This window comes from Ptychodera flava, chromosome 2 (assembly GCF_041260155.1).
Source record: "Ptychodera flava strain L36383 chromosome 2, AS_Pfla_20210202, whole genome shotgun sequence".
In the NCBI taxonomy this organism is placed as follows: domain Eukaryota; kingdom Metazoa; phylum Hemichordata; class Enteropneusta; family Ptychoderidae; genus Ptychodera; species Ptychodera flava.
The window spans coordinates 36,132,894-36,152,764 of record NC_091929.1 but is presented as its reverse complement, the minus strand read 5'-3'; the positions used below and the strand labels follow the sequence as shown (position 1 = coordinate 36,152,764).

Genomic DNA, 19,871 nt, shown 5'->3' with positions numbered 1-19,871 from the left:
ATGAACTGATTCACTCTATAAGATAACGTCTTTTTGGGATATATATAAATATTATATACTAATTCTCTTCATCTGAGCATGAACAAAAGAATACGGTGCTGACAATGGTAGGCAGTAGGTGGACTATTTTATGAGCAAATTAACTTCGGTAGTTTATTACGTCACGTATAGGCTGAAATTTCAGTGTGTTTCATGTACAATATTTGTTTGTATGGTACCTGTTTAACCTTTGAGTTTATTTTCTGAAGATTTGTTCAACAAAAAGTTAGTCAATGTGTGACAGGCATTGACAACAATGTCAGTGCATCTTCATTATGGAGGGAATCAAACCAATGTTTGTCAAAATCTAACAATGCAGCATATGATTCGATGTGCCATCATCACACATGCACGCCCAGAGACAAGAAGATTTGATGTCATACATATCCATCCACATTGAACTGACTGAGGAAATGTTTCAACTGTTGCGATGTCTTTTAAGCTGTGTTTTGTTCTCAACACAGAAAAAACCAAATGTTACTGTGGCTGGTACTATTTAGTAAACCGATCATGACTGTCTAAGGGGGGGGGGGGGCCATCGATAATAAAAGCTGACGCACGACAAACGTAATTCTTTCATTTAGGGGGAGTGGGTAAAAGCTCATTTTGTTTTGTGTGCGTCAAAATCGCATAAAGATTTTCTACTGTTTTTGAAGTGCGACTTTGCAGTGAGAATGCAAAACTACCTTTGCGTTCATCGAGAACAGAATGACCACAAAATACGGAGACAGAAAAGACAACGAAAAGACATGAATGTGAAATAAAAACTTGTATGCTTTTTCAACGTGAAACATGTATGTGAAACATTTTCCTATGTGCGAAATACATTAAAATGTTCTGTCTTAAAAAGTGAAACGCGTAAAGTGGAGGTTTAGTAATCAATGTGCCCTTCCGGTATTTTTTCATGGGTGTGCGGATCGTAGAGGTGTGTGTGGGTTTGTCAGAAATGGCATAATACGAAATTGATTTCTCATAAAAACTTTCGTTTTGAGGGGGTAGGGAGGGGGTTTCATGTAAACGAAGGAATTACATTTCTTGTGCGTCAGCTTTTATTATCGACAGCCCCTAAACATTTTATCAAATTTCCACTGTATAAAAACATGTGCACAAACCTAAAGGTCGTTGGGCCAGCATATCCAAAATACATGTACCATACCATATTTTGGCTGTCGATTGTGGGTGGGGGAGGGGAGACGTGAAGATTGATTGGGTATACAATATTTTTGTGGTTATTTTCAACATCAGTACAAACTATGGACTATGCTTACAGTTTTGCGAAATCATTAGTGTGGCAGTGCCCACCACCAACCATTCATGACACTGCCTCATACTTCTTGCTAGCTTACGTTCAAAAAGGTTCAGTTTTATGATTCAGTACACCACTTTCACAAATCCAAGAGAATCAATTACAACTCAAAGAGTTTACCTTTCGCACATGGATTTATATATATGCACACACATGATTTGTTTATCTTGTAATTGTTCTGGCTTACACGGCAGATGTTCAAGCAGTTGACACCTCTGAGTATCACTGACCGATTGACAATTGTTTGAGTAGTGGAACCGAAGTTTCCCAAGTGCCCTTGTGTTTCTTCATAAAGTCATTTTCCCAAAAATCTTTGTAATTGGAAAATCCTTTAAAATTATGTGGATTTCTGTATGGTCTACGTGTTTATGAAATGATAAACATTCATGCCATTCCAATAATTTTTGTTGACTGGTGGTGTGTTATTTTCACTGAGCGGTACACCTTACTGTTGCTATTGTTATTGATGTGTTTATGAATTTTCGAATAGTAAGGATGTCTTTGATATCCAATATTGGAGTTTAAAGGGTGTTAGCGAAGTGACAGAGATGTAAGAGGATATGGCTAACCTTCAAGCAAATCAACCCCTTGATTCTTCAATTGGTGTGAAGTCATCATCTTTAAACTGGAGAACTGGTCTCCAGTTTGAAGTTGAACGATGTCTATATCTCATCCGCACTTTACCATCAAATTCCTTGAACTGGAAATGCAATGGCTTTGACTGTCCCTTGAAGTTCTTCACCATGTGTGGCAACAGCCATTTCTTTATGTCAAACACTCCTTCTACATGTTTGACAAATACAGGGACATTATATGAATTCATCACAGCACGATCCATATCTGCACAGAAAGACATTCAGAATAATAAACACTAAAGGGAATAGGGGAAGTGTGCTTAAGACTGCGTTCACAAAAACCAGGGGGGCTGGAGGAATTCGGGTAACATTTGAAAATTTTTGGGGTTAGAGGAGGGGGGACTGTAAAGTTTTGCTCTACCTACAGGGGGACTTTAAAATTTTTGGTTCCCTTTTTTTATGATTCCAAGGTTTGGTTGAAAATTCAATGAAATTTAATTACATTTTTATGTAATTCCATTGTTTTAATGTTAGTAATAATTATGAAAGATCTAGAACCATTTTGTACCATTTCATTACTTTTGTCTCAAAAAAAATTTAAAAATTTATGAATTTTCGTTAAAAAGCAAACAAGTAGGCGTAGTATTGGGGCAGAAGCTGGAACTGTTGATAAGTTTTTCAATAGTTCTTTGAAATATATCAAATACAGTTGCTTGCTGTCTCCCTAAAGTATGCTGAAACACATATTATTCAGTTTGTCGACAAAAGCCTGCATATGGGAATATTGGGTGATAATTGAATCAGAGTCCAGACTGAAAGTCATTTGTCAATGATACAAATGCGGGATACATATTCACAGGCTGTGTTGGCACGCTGAATACTGTACAGTTCAACACTGTAGGGAGTTGAACAAGAATGCAGTTGTATAAACTGAACAAAATTATTGTCAATATTATCAAAGTTAATACAGCTACTGTCCTGCTACTGCCTACAGGCAGTGTCACTGCTACTGTATACTATAGCAGTAGTGACAGAGATAGTTCTGACCATGAAGTAGCTGAAGAAGAGTTTGGGTCATATGACACTCATGACGGTGAAACATATTTGTACACAAGATCAGGCCAGAAAGCACGACACAGAAGACCAGGAGACTTGAAAGTTATCTGGGATTTTTGAATTCTAGCACATGAGAATAATCAAATATTTCAATTATTAAAGAAAAAAGATAGGGTCACCATGCTTGATTTTCTAAATTTTCATATTAGTAAAACAGTAAAGATTCTAATTTAAAAAATACCGTCAATGACGCTGTAGCTTCTCTAATTAGTGGCCAGGTCAGATAATTGGTTATTGGCATGGAGTTGCTGGCAAATAGTTGATGATGTAGTGGCATGAGGTGGATATGGACCCAAAGAACCCAACAGATGATTAAATATATCAATCAGAAAAAATTGTAAGTTACAGTATAAACTGCCTAAAGATAGTTCATTGTGGAAAGAAGTTAAATAATTAAGAAATAAGAAATAAAAATCCTGAAATAGTAATGACACACTTCCCTGCTGACCTGAGTGCATGTGAAATGAACAACCTGGCGTCTGTAAATTAAATGTATACCAAGTGAATAATTAAGTCACTATTAACTGTTAAATGCAATTTCTAAAGAGTCCTTTGAAAATGATGAAAAATGCTTATTTGGGGTTTGTGTTTGTAAATGTACCGCATGGCCAATACTAGTAATTGTCATATTATAGAAAAAAATTGAAAGTGATGAAATTACAGTTTTAATAGGCATATTTTCCTTGAAATATATGACCCTGTAAAGAATATATGCTGGAAGTGTTGAAAAGTAATTTCTTTAAAGAAATTACTCTGTGATAAAGGATTTTATTCTTTGAGCTTAACATATTCAAACATTGCAGTTTTTTCAATGTTGTGCAGTGCAAAAATTTTTAAATGCCTTAAAAATACAAATTTTGGCAGAATTACAGTCTTTGTGATGTAAAATTAGGGGTTGACAGAAAAATAATGGTTAATCTGTTTGAAGTACTACTTGACTATGATCTAAAAATAAGTACTAGTATGCTGTAAGTGGAATGGTGTGGCGTCATCCACATGCAGCAATAGGAATGCCTTTGTCTCTCGCCCCTCATTTCCAGCCTGCCCCATCCCTGAAACATAGGGCCAAAGTCCCTGAAGCTACTATAGACATGGATACAAAATTAAGTATTTCCTTACTGTATGAAATTATCTCACTAAGGTCATCCTAGGAACATGTAAACCAAATATTAAAGCTGTCTGACCAGCGGTTTTGAAAAAACAAGCGGCTCAACAGTTGACAGAGCTCTGCTGTGTTATGTAGAGAATACCTTTTGTGACACATGTATTGATGAAGAAGGTGGATATCTTTGACAGCTCATTTCAGGATGGCCTGACCAAAATAGCGTCAATGACACTGTAGCTCCCATCCTGGACTATTTAGTGTTTGTTCTCTGGTCAGATATTTGAACATGTGTGAAAGGGATAAAGTGCATGAAGTGAAAATACTTAAATGAAATGTACTGGAGACAGTGAAATATGTTTAATGTAATTATTCAGAATATAAAATGGAAAAAATACAGAATTAGATATATCGAATACTGTGATACAACCATTAACTCAACAAGTCATTTACAATGACATAGTCCCCACTTGTAATAGGAGTATTAGTCTTGATGGGGCAGGAAAATGTGGTCATTAAGAAGTATCACTGGGGTGTATATGTTGAGATCTATGGGCACATAGGTCTATGTTGTTGTTCCCAATTTGAAACACATGAGGCATGTCTAAGTTATGGTTCTAAATCGGGAAAAAAGATCAGACCTCTAGCAGTATTGGCCAGCCAAGAAATACATATGCGCATTATAAATGAGGTACAAGATGTGACATCTTAAGGTCTAATATCCTATCAAAATTGGAGGGTATAGAACTTGTGGTTACTGAAATATGCATATATATGTATAATCAAAGTCAAAGGTCATCGAGGTCACATGACATTTTGAAAAAAAAAATTATATTGCTAATTAATCCCTATATGCCAAAAATCAGATCTCTAGCTCTATTCACTTGCCCAGAATTAGATGTGTACATAATTAATGAGGTAAAGCGTGTGTTGTCATAAGGTCTCCCATACTACTAAATACAAAGGACATAGCACTTGTGGTTACTTATTTATTGACATAAACATATATTTTAGGGAAATGGTCATCGAGGTCCCATGACATTTGGTCAAAAAATTTCTCTCCTATAGTTATCCCTATATACCAAAAATCAGACATCCAGCTCTTTTGGCTCGCTCAGAATGAGATATGCGCATAATTATTGAGGTACAGTATGTGGCGTCATAAGGTGTCCCATCATACCAAACATGAAGGGTGTAGCACTTGTGGTTACCGAGTTATGGAAAAATATGTATATTTGAGGTCAAAGGTCACCGAGGTCACGTGACATTTTGTCAAAAAAATTGTTTTGCTAAGTTATCCCTATATACCAAAAATCAGACCTCCAGCTCTATTGGCTCGCTCAAAATTAGATATGTGCATAATTAATGAGGTACAATATGTGGCGTCATAAGGTGTCCCATCATACCATACATGAAGGCTGTAGCACTTGTGGTTACTGAGTTATGGACAAATATGTATATTTGAGGTCAAAGGTCACCGAGGTCACGTGACATTTTGTCAAAAAAAATGTATTGCTAAGTTATCCCTATATACCAAAAATCAGACCTCTAGCTCTATTGGCTCGCTCAAAATTAGATATGCACATAATTAATGAGGTACAATATGTGGCGTCATAAGGTGTCCCATCATACCATACATGAAGGCTGTAGCACTTGTGGTTACTGAGTTATGGACAAATATGTATATTTGAGGTCAAAGGTCACCGAGGTCACGTGACATTTTGTCAAAAAAATTGTGGGAAAGGTCACTCCTATGCACTTCCATACCAAGTTTCAAATCAATCTGACTTGTGGTTTCAGAGCAGGAGATTTTTTGACCAAAAATGGGAGAAAATTACAAAAAAATTCATGAAAAATAGCAAGTCCAAGATACTGACCCAAGATGTGCACAATCATTTCACGTCAGCCCAAAGTACTTACATGCTAATTTTTCATGTAATCTGCTCAGTGGTTATTGAGTTTTTTCAATTTTGACTGTTTTTACATTTTTTCACTTAATTTGCATATTTTTGGCAATGACAACTTCATTTGAACAAAATCTCATCTACAGCCCATCATCCATGTACACACCAAATATCAAGATGAAATGTACAGCGGTTTTGGAGTTTTTGATGTTGACGGACAGACATACAGACATACAGACATACAGACACACAGACATACAGACATACAGACATACATACATACAGACATTTCCCTAGCCTATAAGAATAGCTTCCATTGCCATATATACATATGGCTATGGGAGCTAAAAATGGAAAAAAATTCTGTAAAAATACAGATTTGCATATTTCATCAGACTATATTAGTCTATAATAGCAAACAAACGAGAGTTAATTACATTCTAATTCAAGTGAACAAGACTTGCTTAAATCAAGATTTACGTCATAAAAAACAGCATATCTGTCAGGTTATAAAGAATCTTGAGCTAATTATCTTTTAATATCAGTATTTTCATCCTATTAACCAAGCACATTTTAACTTTCAAATTAACATTGTAAGTAAGTTCTGTTGAATAAGTTGAGACTGTGCGTACTCAGAGAAAGCACACTGAAGAGACAAATGTTTGAAACTTAAGAAGTTCAAGGTCATCAAAAGCATTATAAGGAATCATGTTACACTTTCATTGCACTGTTTACACAGATTGCATAAGTGCTATAAATAGCACATGAGGAATCTTACAGCCAAGATTTACCATAAAAACCCTATCACTTTGACCACTCTTTTAATTGACCACTCTATTTTTTTCCACAAAAAGTACCAAGTCAACCATAAATGGAAATTAGAACTTTCTCTACCTCTATTTATTTGACCACCCTATCATGACAAACTATTATGAGCAATTTCTTTAGATAACATAAACAGTTCGTGTTCACTCTTAATTTAGAGATGTATTTTGGAGCATTGCGCATGCGCAGTTCTACATTTGCATAAGCGACCCGTTCAACACGAAAATGGATTTTTCTCAGGGTACGCACACCGCACCGGGTGCTTTCGGCTCTTGTGTAAAGGCGATGGAGAGACATATTCGGGTCAAGCTTGGAAGCAGAAACAGTTTGGACTTTCAGTTAACGTCATGGCTACCAGCGAGGGTGGAAAGTTAGGATTTCCGGTAGATTTTATGCAATACTTTCAGCGATCCTCTCAGGGTTTCCGCCATGTTGTTTCTGTCAGAATATCCATGATTTCATTCAGCTATATTCAAATCCATCGTACAGTGTCTTTTTCGGCCGATTTTTTCATCCCACGTGAACAACACTGTCGATGAACAATTGGTGGACACAAAGGCCAGCATTTTATGGCCGTTGCGCCTTGGGGGACATTGGGGGACACTCGGCATTTCCTTACATGCATCGCGGCCTACTTCTATTTTTGGAAATTCCGACGTTTTAGCTTTGATCTCATGCATGGCGACTTATAGAACAGCCCGCGAAGGAATTCTTTTAGTGAAAAAAATACAGCCTTCAATTGTCCATAGTTTCATCCAAGTGTTCAGCTGCGTCAAGTGGTAGCCCTGCGTACAATAGTGTGTGTTCCCGGCGCTATACGTCCTCCCATCCGTGTAACGCCAGGAACATACAGCGTTGTACGCAGGGCCGGCTACGTCTAGTGGCAGTATACGAATTGAATCAAGTCATTGGTACGTACCGCACTTTAGATGGGTTCAAACTTAAACTGAGTTCGATGTTAAGTGATAAGAGGGGAAATACACCATTATAAATATTTAGGATTTTGATCTCGTTTGAAAATAAATATTGCATGTATCAGATATTGTAGAGTACAATAACAAATTGTCTTCTGGAGAGTCAAAACATTTTGATGTTAGGGTTGCCAAGCAAAGTTTTTTTTTAGATGATATATGATGGGGTCACATGGATAAGTAACCTGGCTCTGTGATTAGTCAATTTGGTGATGCATCTTCAAGGTCTGCAGTTTGGGTATTTCTACAAGAGATACCTTGAACTTAGTATTGTTATTCCAGTAATTTTGTATTGCTTTTCATGACTGAGGATCTGAATTAAAAAAGACACTAAAAAGACACTACTAAATCATATTGCAGTATCTTTATTATATTTCACAACACCATGAACATGTATAACAATATAAGTATTATAATTTTCAAATAAATACTCTTGCAGTAAATAAATGTTTCTCTGTCTTGTTTTTGTAGTACTTTATAGTGCTGCATGGACAGTCCTGTTGAGTAACTACTATGAGTGATATTCTGCTGACATGTGTCTTTTATATTAACCTATAAGAACAAATGCTTTCATTGCACTGTGCAAAAAATATGACGATAAAAAAATAAGAACAAAACCGAAAGAAACCCTCAAACTAGGTTTTTGGAGGAAACGGTTTTCCCTAAAACAAGAGCAAAATCAAAACAACCTGAAAATCAGCCTATAAGCTTGACTAGACAAACGTTATAATGCACATGAAGCAAATTTTATTTAGGCAAATTTTATCATCCTGGTGTCGTACATCTGACTAAAATTCCCCTTCAATTGGTTTCCTTCCATTAGTCCAGATCCTCCCAACCGCTTCATGGCGAGACTCCTTTGGCGTCGTTGGCGTGTAGCAAAAGACTGAGGGGAAGGGAAATTAAATACAGTTTTAGAAATGTCAGTTATGGAAGCCTAGCCCCGAGGGTCATTGCGGAAGCTTTAGGATTTGACGATCACCTGAGACGTACCTCTGCAGACTAGTCGTCCATCGGAGCATCAACGTACGTTCACCGTGGCGATGGCGGAAGAAGTTTCTACCTCCATGCAGCATCATATTTATTATAAGCCATACACAGCCCCATCGCAATATATTCGAAATGATCAACATTAACAGGCAGGGAGGGACAAACAGTCGACGGTACAATGGCGAAGTTTAACACCAAAAGAAATACAACTGCCGTGCATGCAAACATGAAATACAAGTCCGGGCAGCGGGCTCTGCGTCGCAGGGTACCGGCGTTTTGTGGCCCCAACGCCGGTAAAACACACAGCCCTGCCACGCAGGCCTTGCATCGTGCTCCCAGGAAAGTTAAAAATTAAGCGCTGGTTCCACAAATTTATCATGGGATCACTGTAAAGAGGTTTATTAACCGTTGATTCCTGATCAATTGTAACTGTGGACCTGATTCGGCAAGTTTACCGTATACAGCAGAAGCTTCCGAAGGAGTACACACGGTGTAGACAGTCAGGCAGAAAACTTCGCGCGATCCGCGCGATCGGAGCTAGCTCTGACCTCTGACATTTAGGTACGATCAACTTCCTGCTCTACGCACGCGCAGCAAAGGGTCAACGGGTCAAAACGTTACTGCGAGTGCGCATAATACATCTCTAAATTAAGACTGAACACGAACTGATAAATGGTGGTTCAGAATATATCAAAGTTGGGATTCAGGAAATAAGATGCCTTTACATGTTTTAATCCTCAAAGATGGTAAGCATTTCACTATGAACTGTCAAAAAAAGTTGAACTTTCTGATAATTCCACACTAAAATTATTTTGGCTTTGATGATTTCCTAATTAATTCAATTATCTAAAATCATATCAATTATTTTTTTCTGGGTGAATTGATAGGGTTTATACAGTACAAGAATTACATACAATGTAAGTCAAACTTTGACCAAAAATGACAAAAAAAATTCCTGGAAAATACACATTTGCATATTTCATCACAATTTGAACAAATCTAAGTTGGGTTATCCCTAGGGACCTGCATACCAAATAACAAAGCTGTCTGACCAGCGGTTATTAAGAAGAAGATTTTTTACCAAAAACACCTTTTTTGGCATTAATTTGCCTATTTTCAACAATATCAAAAAATTAAAAAAAATAGTTTCTCAAAATCATATTTTTCATCTACACAACAAATATCAAATCAGTAAGTACTGCGGTTCTCAAGATATTTGAGTGGACAGACGCCTCACAAACGGACATACATACATACATACATACATACATACATACATACATACATACATACATACATACATACATACATACATACAGACTGACGACGGACGCCGGACGGATACCCATCCCAATAGCTTCTATAGACTATAGTCTATAGTAGCTAAAAAATAGTTTGGTCTTATATTTATAATGTTAATAATTTCTGTATTTGTTAAAATATGCCCATCTCAAAAACTTTGTTTATACTGTAGCTTAGAATTTTTTTGATTGATATATTTAATCATCTTTTGGGTTCTTTGGGTCCATATCCCACCTCATGCCCTACATTATCAACCATTTGCCAACAACTCCATGCCAACAACCAATTACCTGACCTGGCCACACATTAGAGAAGGTACAGCGTCATTGACGGTATTTTTTTCAATTCTAATAGCTTCTCTGTCTATACATAGACGAGAAGCTAATAAAAATGTGTGACTAGATGGAATTATTTTAATTTTAGCAAAATTAGCATTATTTCACCAAAAATTTCAGCGATTAAAACTTTTATTTGATGGAATATTTTATCATTCCTTATTGGTATTGTCAATTTAGTAAACTTCTAACTAGCATTTAATGTGCCCAGGCATTCACAATTCGTATACTCTTTCATGGCCATCATTTTGGTGTGCTCTTCAGCAGGTGCCATTGGTGTGGCCAGTTCAAGTTGGATTACCTTAAAGCCGCACTTTTCAATCCCAGGTTTTCGCATTAGTGGAATTCTCCTCCCAGTCAAACGCTTGACCAGTAAGATGTTTGATTTCTATAACACTGATTACACAAAGTGATCTCAACCTTTTATCACATTTTGATAATCCTGCAAACAGAGTTTATGCAAGCTATTGATTGACGGTCGGTTCAAATCACCAACGGTCATTGATTCCCAACCACAAACGCTCAAATTTCCTTAAAAGATTGTCTTCCATTTGCATTGGACTTTGAATATAACCACAGAATTCGATCGACAGCAACTTCGCGCTGACCACTTTGCAGCCTGTGCGTTTTTGCGGCCGGGGAAAACTAAACATAGGGCCAAAGTCCCTGAAGCTACTATAGACATGGATACAAAATTAAGTATTTCCTGACTGTATGAAATTATCTCACTTAGGTCATCCTAGGGACTTGTAAACCAAATATTAAAGCTGTCTGACCAGCGGTTTTGAAAAAACAAGCAACTCAACAGTTGACAGAGCTCTGCTGTGTTATGTAGAGAATAACCTTTTGTGACACATGTATTGATGAAGAAGGTGGATATCTTTCATTAACATTGTAAGTGAGTTCTGTTGAATAAGTTGAGACTGTACATACTCAGAGAAAGCACACTGAAGAGACAAATGTTTGAAACTTAAGAAGTTCAAGGTCATCAAAAGCATTATAAGGAATCATGTAACTTTCATTGCACTGTTTACACAGATTGCACAATTGCTATAAATATAGCACATGAGGAAGCTTACAGCCAAGCTGTACCATAAAAACCCTATCACTTTGACCACTCTTTTAATTGACCACTCTATTTTTTTCCTCAAAAGTAATTTTATTTTATCCTTACCAAGTCAACCATAAATGGAAATTAGAATTTCTCTTATCTCTATCTCTATCTCTATTGACTATTTTGAGCAATTTCTTTAGATAACATACAGGGCACAATAAATGACGGTTCAGAATATGTCAAAGTTGGGATTCAGGAAAGTTGCCTTTACATGTTTTAATCGTCCAAGATGGTAAGCATTTCACTATGAACTGTCAAAAAAGGTTGAACTTTCTGATAATTCTACATAAAAATTATTTTGGCTTTGATGATTTCCTGATTAATTCAATTATTTAAAATCATATTAATTATTTTTTTCTGGGTGAATTGATAGGGTTTATACAGTACAAGAATTACATACAATGCAAGTCAAATTTTGACCAAAAATGACAAAAAAATTCCTTAAAAATACACATTTGCATATTTCATCACAATTTGAACAAATCTAACTTGGGTTACCCCTAGGGACCTGTATACCAAATAACAAAGCTGTCTGACCAGCGGTTATGAAGAAGAAGATTTTTTATCAAAAACACCTTTTTTGGCATTAATTTGCCTATTTTCAACAATATCAAAAAATTAAAAAAAACAGTTTCTCAAAATCATATTTTTAATCTACACAACAAATATCGAATCAGTAAGTACTGCGGTTCTCAAGATATTTGAGTGGACGGACGCCTCACAAACGGACATACATACATACATACATACATACATACATACAGACTGACGACGGACGCCGGACGGATACCCATCCCAATAGCTTCTATAGACTATAGTCTATAGTAGCTAAAAAGTGGCATTTTCTGGAGCGTGTGTCCGCGTGTTGCCTGTTTGGCGTCCACTTACACATTTAACGCCGCCATAGCTTGGTGTCCTTTTAAAGGGAGGCTCTGCCTTTAAGTCGGCTTTGACTGATAATTCAAAAAAGTCGACTGTCTTTAAAAATGAATCAATTAAAGAACTTGCCTGGGAATATGGCTCTACAATCTACTAATAACAGGTAGTGTTGGACACTTCTGAGCAGAACTGCCCAATAGATTTCTATATTTTCTTTGTGTGCATCCTAATACATATGCAGCTACATGATCATTGTAATCCCTAAGCAATTATAGTGTTAGCTGGCACTCTTTAATTTTTGGTAAATATTATTTATAGAAACTCATTATCATGACAATTAAATTTATTGTTATGGAAAATGGTCTCCACTCTACCAGAAAATCCTGGGAAGAACATGATGATAATTGGGGGGGACTTTAAAATTTTTGATCATATAGACGGGGAGCTTGAAAATTGTTAAGGGTATTGAGGGGGGGGGGATCTGAAAAAAAAAAAAGATTTCAATCACAATCCTCCAGCCCTCCTGTTATTTGTATACGCAGCCTTACATTTCCTTTTTTTACTCAGGACAATGAAAACTCACAGCATGTTGCCTAAGTGACTTGAAAAAACTCAATCTGAGGAAAGTTAATGCTGAAATTACAATATTAGTATCAGACACCTACCGTCTTATCAGAAACCTATATGGTAGTTTTCTCATTTTGTACAATATCATGAATGCATAATCTTAATGCAAGGGGGTATACTGGTGTTTGTAGCAAATCATGTCACTCCTTTAAATTAAAACTTACCATCCATTGTATAAATGTTTGTCTTCTTCAAGTGTCTGCTGATGCAGGAAAACAACTGGTCAATATCCTCGTGAGTATGACCGACCGGTAGGAAATGAAGGTCAACCTGTGATTGTGAAGGATACATCACTGAAAAATAGTGACCATTCAAACACATGGAAAAACATTGTATTCTTTCACTTTAATTTACCATTTTCCATAGAGGATAGAGATAAGGAAATATCTTGATAACTCTGTGCCTGATTTGAAATTAAGGGGAAGTTCACCAAGGCTGATTTTTGCGTATGTGCTGCCTTTAGTGTCACTTATTCCGAAAAGCCATTTTCACCATTCTACAATGTACCTCATGCAATTTTTTACAAAAACAGATAAAAATAGTAGTGGAAGTTGTAGTTTAGGGCTTTTTCAACTCAATTTATTTTGGATCATGGAGAGAAAGTGAAAAGCTTGGCGCTTTCATCATGTGATATGGCAAAGAAATCGCGGGGAAATGGCTTTTTCCAGAATAAACGACCCAAAAGCTATGTAAAAATCAACCTTCCAACCTCCCTTTGAAGTTTTACACTACAGGTATAATCACACCCGTTTAAACTCATTGTCTATTTTAAAGGCACATAAGCTGTAACTTGTATCAAGTTTTTTCAGTATTCTGCTTCTGTATATCAACTACAGTGTTTGACCCAATCCATTTGTCATGCAGAAATTTCAGGTGTTTTTTGGGTCAATGCAGCTTGTATGTGTGTAGTGATCATTGCTTACTGTTTTCAAATGAATTCTAGTCTGGACTTGAAAACAATTTTCAACAATAACAATACAGATTACACTCATATAGATTGTGCTGATATGCTAAATACTTGGCATTAAATTACAGTTCAGGCATCCAATGCAGAAAGTTTAGGGAAAACACAAAACAAAAGTTCTAAAAAAATAGACAAAAGATACAGCTTATGGAGCTTTAATATGAGGTGTCTATTTAAAGTAACACTATTTGCTAAATAAACTCACCATATCAAATACTTTGTACTGCACCAACACATAAGCAAGACTTAACATGTATCGATTTTTATTTTCACGATAGCAGTTGTCTAATTGAGTAATAAACATCTGGATAAACGGGCTCGGTTGTCAAACAATGTTTGCAGCAGCAGGTGCATGGATAGGTTGCTGTCGTGTGGATAGTTCAACAGGTCACGAAAGCCGGTATTATTTTACCACCTGGTACATTAGTATGGATAATATTGCCTGTATTTTGGAGAAAAGAAAAAATATCGGGAGAATTATTTCATACATTATTTAACAATTTCTGTACTTGACTATTAGAATCAATGACATTTATATGACATGCAGACATGCAATATGAGCGATATAACCTAAAATAAAATTACTGAGCAATCATAAAATCACACACAGCCTCCTCTCCCCATTCATTATTCCTCCCTTGTAATAGTCGCGCCAGCAGCTTACTGACTACGCATGCGCGCATTCATAATATACTATGCGAGTAACCGGAAGTGTACCCTTCTTTCGTGGGCGCCGCCATGTTTTTTGAGTGCTCGTAAATAAACAAATTCGAAACGTGCTCTCTATTATTTTATAACATGCCATTAATAAAATATATCTTTTTTATTAGCGAGTAATTATTATTATCCACCCTGTCGCTGATACAAAATTTCTTATCACGCCTAAAAATTAAAAGAAGAGAGAAAACTGTCGTGCATATGAACGAGAACATTTGCAAAGAATGCTGGGATTGAACCTTAGAAAAGCGCCCTCTGTGTCAATAACTATGTGCAAAATTTACCCGTTTTTAGAAGTAACGCTGGTTTTCAGCTTACAATATCGGAAGTTGGGCGGTACAGTTACTATTGCAAAGTTAATGATGGCACAATACGTCCCTTGTTAAACACAATATATAGTAATCATGGTAAAAATTGCAAATTTATGTCAAACTTTTTTACACATAACAGAAAATCTATACCTAAAGGGGTCCGACATCATGTACGTGAACTGTCATTAGAGGGTAGGCTCTAAACCGGTCATACTTGTACAAACGTATATAGAAAGTAACAATTAATTCTATTTTATCCTTTATGATTACTAATCATGAATCGATACAAATTACATTTTTAATCTCAACGCCTGGCGCGACACCAAGGGCTGAGCCCTATATAATATTAGTATCATCTGAATAATCATATATCCCTTTGGAGTCATGATTGAGGTAAACAGAGGAATGATACCAGCATTGCCATCATGGACTGGCTGATGCAACAGGAGTTTTCTGAATCTTTTTTCTCATACATGAAAAATAATTACAAAGTCATAAAATCAGCTTGACCTATAATTCTTGAGTATATAATTTTGTCATATTTTTATTTAATTTTACATAATGATAAGTTTTGTTTCCAACAAAATCTCATAAACAGTCCAGGTTGCATCCATGTACCGGTACAAAGGAGATATGTTCAATGGTTCTAAAGTCGTTACAGGATACACACCGACACGGTACTGCATTACAAGCAGAAATTTCCACTATAAATGCTTAATTTTTGTAAATCTGGACAAATGTCAAAAAGTCAGCTATTGATCGAACGTGTTTGGTTTGATCCAAGAATCTCCTTATTTTACCATGTTAAAAAGAGGCCCTTGTCATTCAATCATATTGATGTCTGAAAATCTTAACAAACTAAAAAAAATATTGTTTTTGTCATAGAATGCAAGTTTCAAAAACATGTGCTACACCTTGAGTGAAACAGATAGTGTTTACCTCAAATAGATGGTTATAGCCACTGTTTATTATACCAGCATTCAAAAACTACCCTCAGTGTAAAATGACATGCATCATCAGCAGTTCCACAGTGCACCCATGACTTCTTATATTCCCATTGAAATAACCACAGACAGTAGGGGAAGATTTTTATGCAGATTTCCTCCTTAAAACACTGTGTTACATGAATATATCTAATTAACATTAGAACTTTCATCCTGTGGCCCACATACTTCTACAATCGTTTGTGTTGTAAACACAAATTTGTGCACTTTCAGAGACATGTCATACTGGCATCTGCACAGTTGCATTATTATTGGACAATAGCATGGAGAAAATTGTGTTAGCGACAACTGAGCAATGGATATACCACTAGGTTTTGATCGCTTCACTCCAGATTAGCACTTGTCATTGTTTGCGAATATATATTGGAAACTGGTCAATATATTGCATTATATCATACCAGCATATTGATGGCACAAATGTAGCTATCAGATTGGTTGAGAATGAAAAGAACCATGGTATATACGTGATATATCATGTTTGGCACCTGCATGAGCTTTCGGCAAGAGCAAAAATCCTTTTCTGACATCAGTGCAAGAATTCCAATATACTGTTGTGATATAATAGCAATAAATCACATCTAGCAATAGTAAACCACTCATTTTGACCAGTTCACTTCTTGTTTACAATGGCTCTTCCTTGTGCAAATAGGTTGTGAACTGATCAAAATCTCATGGTATGCCGTCACTGGTCGTGCTTTCCCTATGTAAAATAATTGATATACGTTCTTGTACAATTACGGAACACCGCATTAGATCTTTGGGATGTATACCGCTAGTGTCGTGTGCCATACATTCATAAACATAAATCTACAAGAACGTACATAAAGTATTTTACTTGGTGTTTATTGCTTAATATCCATTGCTTGGTGTGGCATATCGCCTATGGGACAAAAGCTGACAACAACTCACCGGTAATATGCAATCGTATTCGGGCAAGCAAGCTTGTCATCTTATCCTCATTTACTAGTCTTGGGATTGCTGTTTTCTTCTGATCCATTCCATCCTGAATTATACACATTATTTCATCAGGTCAAATCTTGCCTGTTCTCGGGTTGCATGATACACCTTTCTCTCTGTCCTATATACATAAAAGATACAATATCAACATTCTCAATACTAATCTATGATACTTCACAAAATCAACCTTCTGGGTAACAATGACGCTTTTCACTGCTATCAAAAGACACAGGTACAACTGTGAATACCAAAGCCAATACACATGCATGTATGCGTGCAGGTACGGGGTTAAAAAAACAAAAACTATTTTGCAAATGCATAGTATGGCCATTTATTAGTTTGTGAGGTTGTTATGTTGGTTACGTTTGGCATTTGTTTTGGTCAATGGCATATCAGTATCACAGTCATTCAATCAACTTATTTCAAACAAACTAGTGCATTATGACGACATATAATACTAGAGTCAAGATAGAGTATGTCCAAGGATAGAACTCTGAACACTTTGTCTCTCTTCATGATTGATTTAGCTCACATGCTACAATGTTATCCATGAAACAATGAATAACTTGAATGGTATACAGCAAATAACTACAGTACACATACATTCTCTAGGAAATTGAATTCTGAAGTGGACTTGAACTCATTTCTTAATACAACAAAATTTACTTCTTACACAGAGATGGACAAATTTGACAGGAAGAATAGTGGCATTTGGTTTATTATAGTATGATGCAAAATAGATCAAGAAGAGCAGTTCATAAACAAAAAAAGCAAAGCACTGAAATTATCAAATTTAGCAGCTTTCAACAATATAATGAATGAAGGGACCCCTATCATACTGGTCTCCCCTGTTTCAAATCTATGTGTCTGCACTAGTGACGTACCTGAGAATTTTCCATTAAATTTCAGTCCTGAAAACAGCATATATCATCATAAACATTGGAACCAATTAACAATATTCACAAGGCAGGACACATTTACAGCACATAATATATCATTCCATGAAAATTATCATACACAAAATACTTACTCAACTTGGACAAATGTTTTTTTCAGCAATTCCGAAATGATTTCTTTTTCTTGTTTTGTCTTAGCTCGGTTTCGGTCTTCTTTCAACTGTGCACATATGCTACACTCAACAAATTCTGAAGTCTGTGAATGGATATGAACGAGTGAAAACAAGATGGAAAACTCCAATTAGTGCTGTCATATTGAGTAAATGCAGAAAAATACCCTGCACTGATATGTTCATTCATATTTTTTGTGTTGTAAGACTGTGACCCATACATCATGGCAAGTTAAAAACATCAATGTGGCCAGACTAATTCAATTGCATTGTGATCACATTTCGAATACGTATATATCAATCAAAACTACGAGGAATCACAAAATGATCAAAACCTGCGGCCTTCCCTCCCTTCGAATGATTCAGAAGTTGTGTTTGTGTGTGTGTGTGTGTGTGTGGGGAGGACAATGCATGCCTGCACCTGGCCCTGCAGTTGTTAGTTGCATTACCCTGGTAATTTATTCTAATCATAGAGTTAGGAAAATTCCTAAGTCATTTTGCAAACCTGCTCTATATACAAAAGTATTCATATGCTAATTTAAGTTATCGCTATTTGTTCACTCCAGTTGATCTCCATTTCAGTTCACTATCATATAAATTTAGATTATAAAGTGACTACCAAAGCCCCAACTAAGTTGGTGCCAACACGTTTAGTAAGGTTTGAATAGTCTAATGCATCGATACCACAAATTTAATTGTAATTTTATGACAGAAGTCTTTTCATTGTACTTCCCTCCATATGATTTAGTTCAGGACATTAAAGTATAAGCACAAGTCATAACAATGTGCAGCGACTATTATGTATAATTTGTTATTGTGTAAACACCAAAACAATGCGGATATTGTTTGCAAGCGATCAAATAGAGCAGTCACTTGTTGAATTTCGAGACTGCCATCAGCAGTAATTTAGCAATACATGTATGTTGTAAGACCGTGGCTCACCTTAGGAATCTAAATTCGGGTAAATGCAATGAAAGGGCAGCGCAACATTGATCGCGTCTCGGCGGAAAAAGAAAAGATCGCACTATAGACACACCTTAACATGAAAATTTATCGATGGTCGGTGCCACTTGCTTTCGAATAAATGCAAGCGAGCCGCCAAACCATCACTGATACATAGAGGGACTGTGGATACATGTATATTGCACCAGTGACGGTTTTGCGGTTCGCCTTCTGATCGGAAGCCTGTGGTCGGTGCCAACTTTGAACAGAAACAATTTCGCCAATTCATCACTTCGCCTGACAGTAGACAATCTTTCTTTGCCCGGATAACCCAGTAACACAGTGAACGATGTGATATGCGGGGGTGGGGGGGTGGGGGTTGGTTAGAAGATTTACTCTGAAGCATCATTCCTTCTTCCTGGCTGCGTCATCTTGATTTATTTCTGTCAACCGCATCTCTTTTTAGTCCCCACGGACACCGTCCGGGGGACTTATAGGTTTGGTCATGTCCGTGCGTGCGTCCGTGCGTGCGTGCGTCCGTGTGTGCGTCCGTCCGTCCGTCCGTTCACGCAGATATCTCAGAGATGCCTGGAGCGATTTCATTCAAACTTGGTACAAGGATTACTTCATATGTCATACAGATGCACGTCGATTTGTTTTGTGATACGATCCAATATGGCCGCCAGGCGGCCATTTTATTACGATTTTTTCATGCACAGAGCCATAACTCAGGCATGTTCCAACCGATTTTATTCAAAGTTGGTACAAGGACATTGACCAATGTCATAGATATTCACATCAATTTGTTTTGTGATACGATCCAAA

At 36.6% G+C, this 19,871-nt stretch overlaps 1 protein-coding gene and 1 long non-coding RNA gene across 2 annotated transcripts; both read right to left on the bottom strand.

Annotated features, from left to right (window-relative positions):
* Nucleotides 1-1,925: 1,925 nt before the first annotated feature.
* On the bottom strand, nucleotides 1,926-14,260 carry LOC139149942 (uncharacterized). The gene is made up of 3 exons (XM_070722014.1): nucleotides 14,255-14,260; nucleotides 13,250-13,355; nucleotides 1,926-2,185 (listed from the first exon to the last, which is right to left on the bottom strand). The coding sequence occupies exons 1-3, from the start codon at nucleotides 14,255-14,257 to the stop codon at nucleotides 1,926-1,928; spliced, it is 369 nt and encodes a 122-aa protein (XP_070578115.1). The 5' UTR covers nucleotides 14,258-14,260.
* Nucleotides 14,261-14,293: 33 nt separating this feature from the next.
* LOC139148210 (uncharacterized) lies at nucleotides 14,294-18,212 on the bottom strand. The gene is made up of 3 exons (XR_011555896.1): nucleotides 18,069-18,212; nucleotides 16,991-17,159; nucleotides 14,294-14,491 (listed from the first exon to the last, which is right to left on the bottom strand). It is a non-coding gene; the product is annotated as an uncharacterized lncRNA (long non-coding RNA).
* Between the last annotated feature and the right edge of the window lie 1,659 nt (nucleotides 18,213-19,871).

Bases quoted from the DNA above. Each gene is read 5' to 3' on its own strand.
- LOC139149942 (XM_070722014.1), bottom strand. The intron at 2,186-13,249 runs GTAAGTTTTAAT...CTTTCTGTGCAG, and splicing joins AAACATTTATACAATGGATG to ATATGGATCGTGCTGTGATG.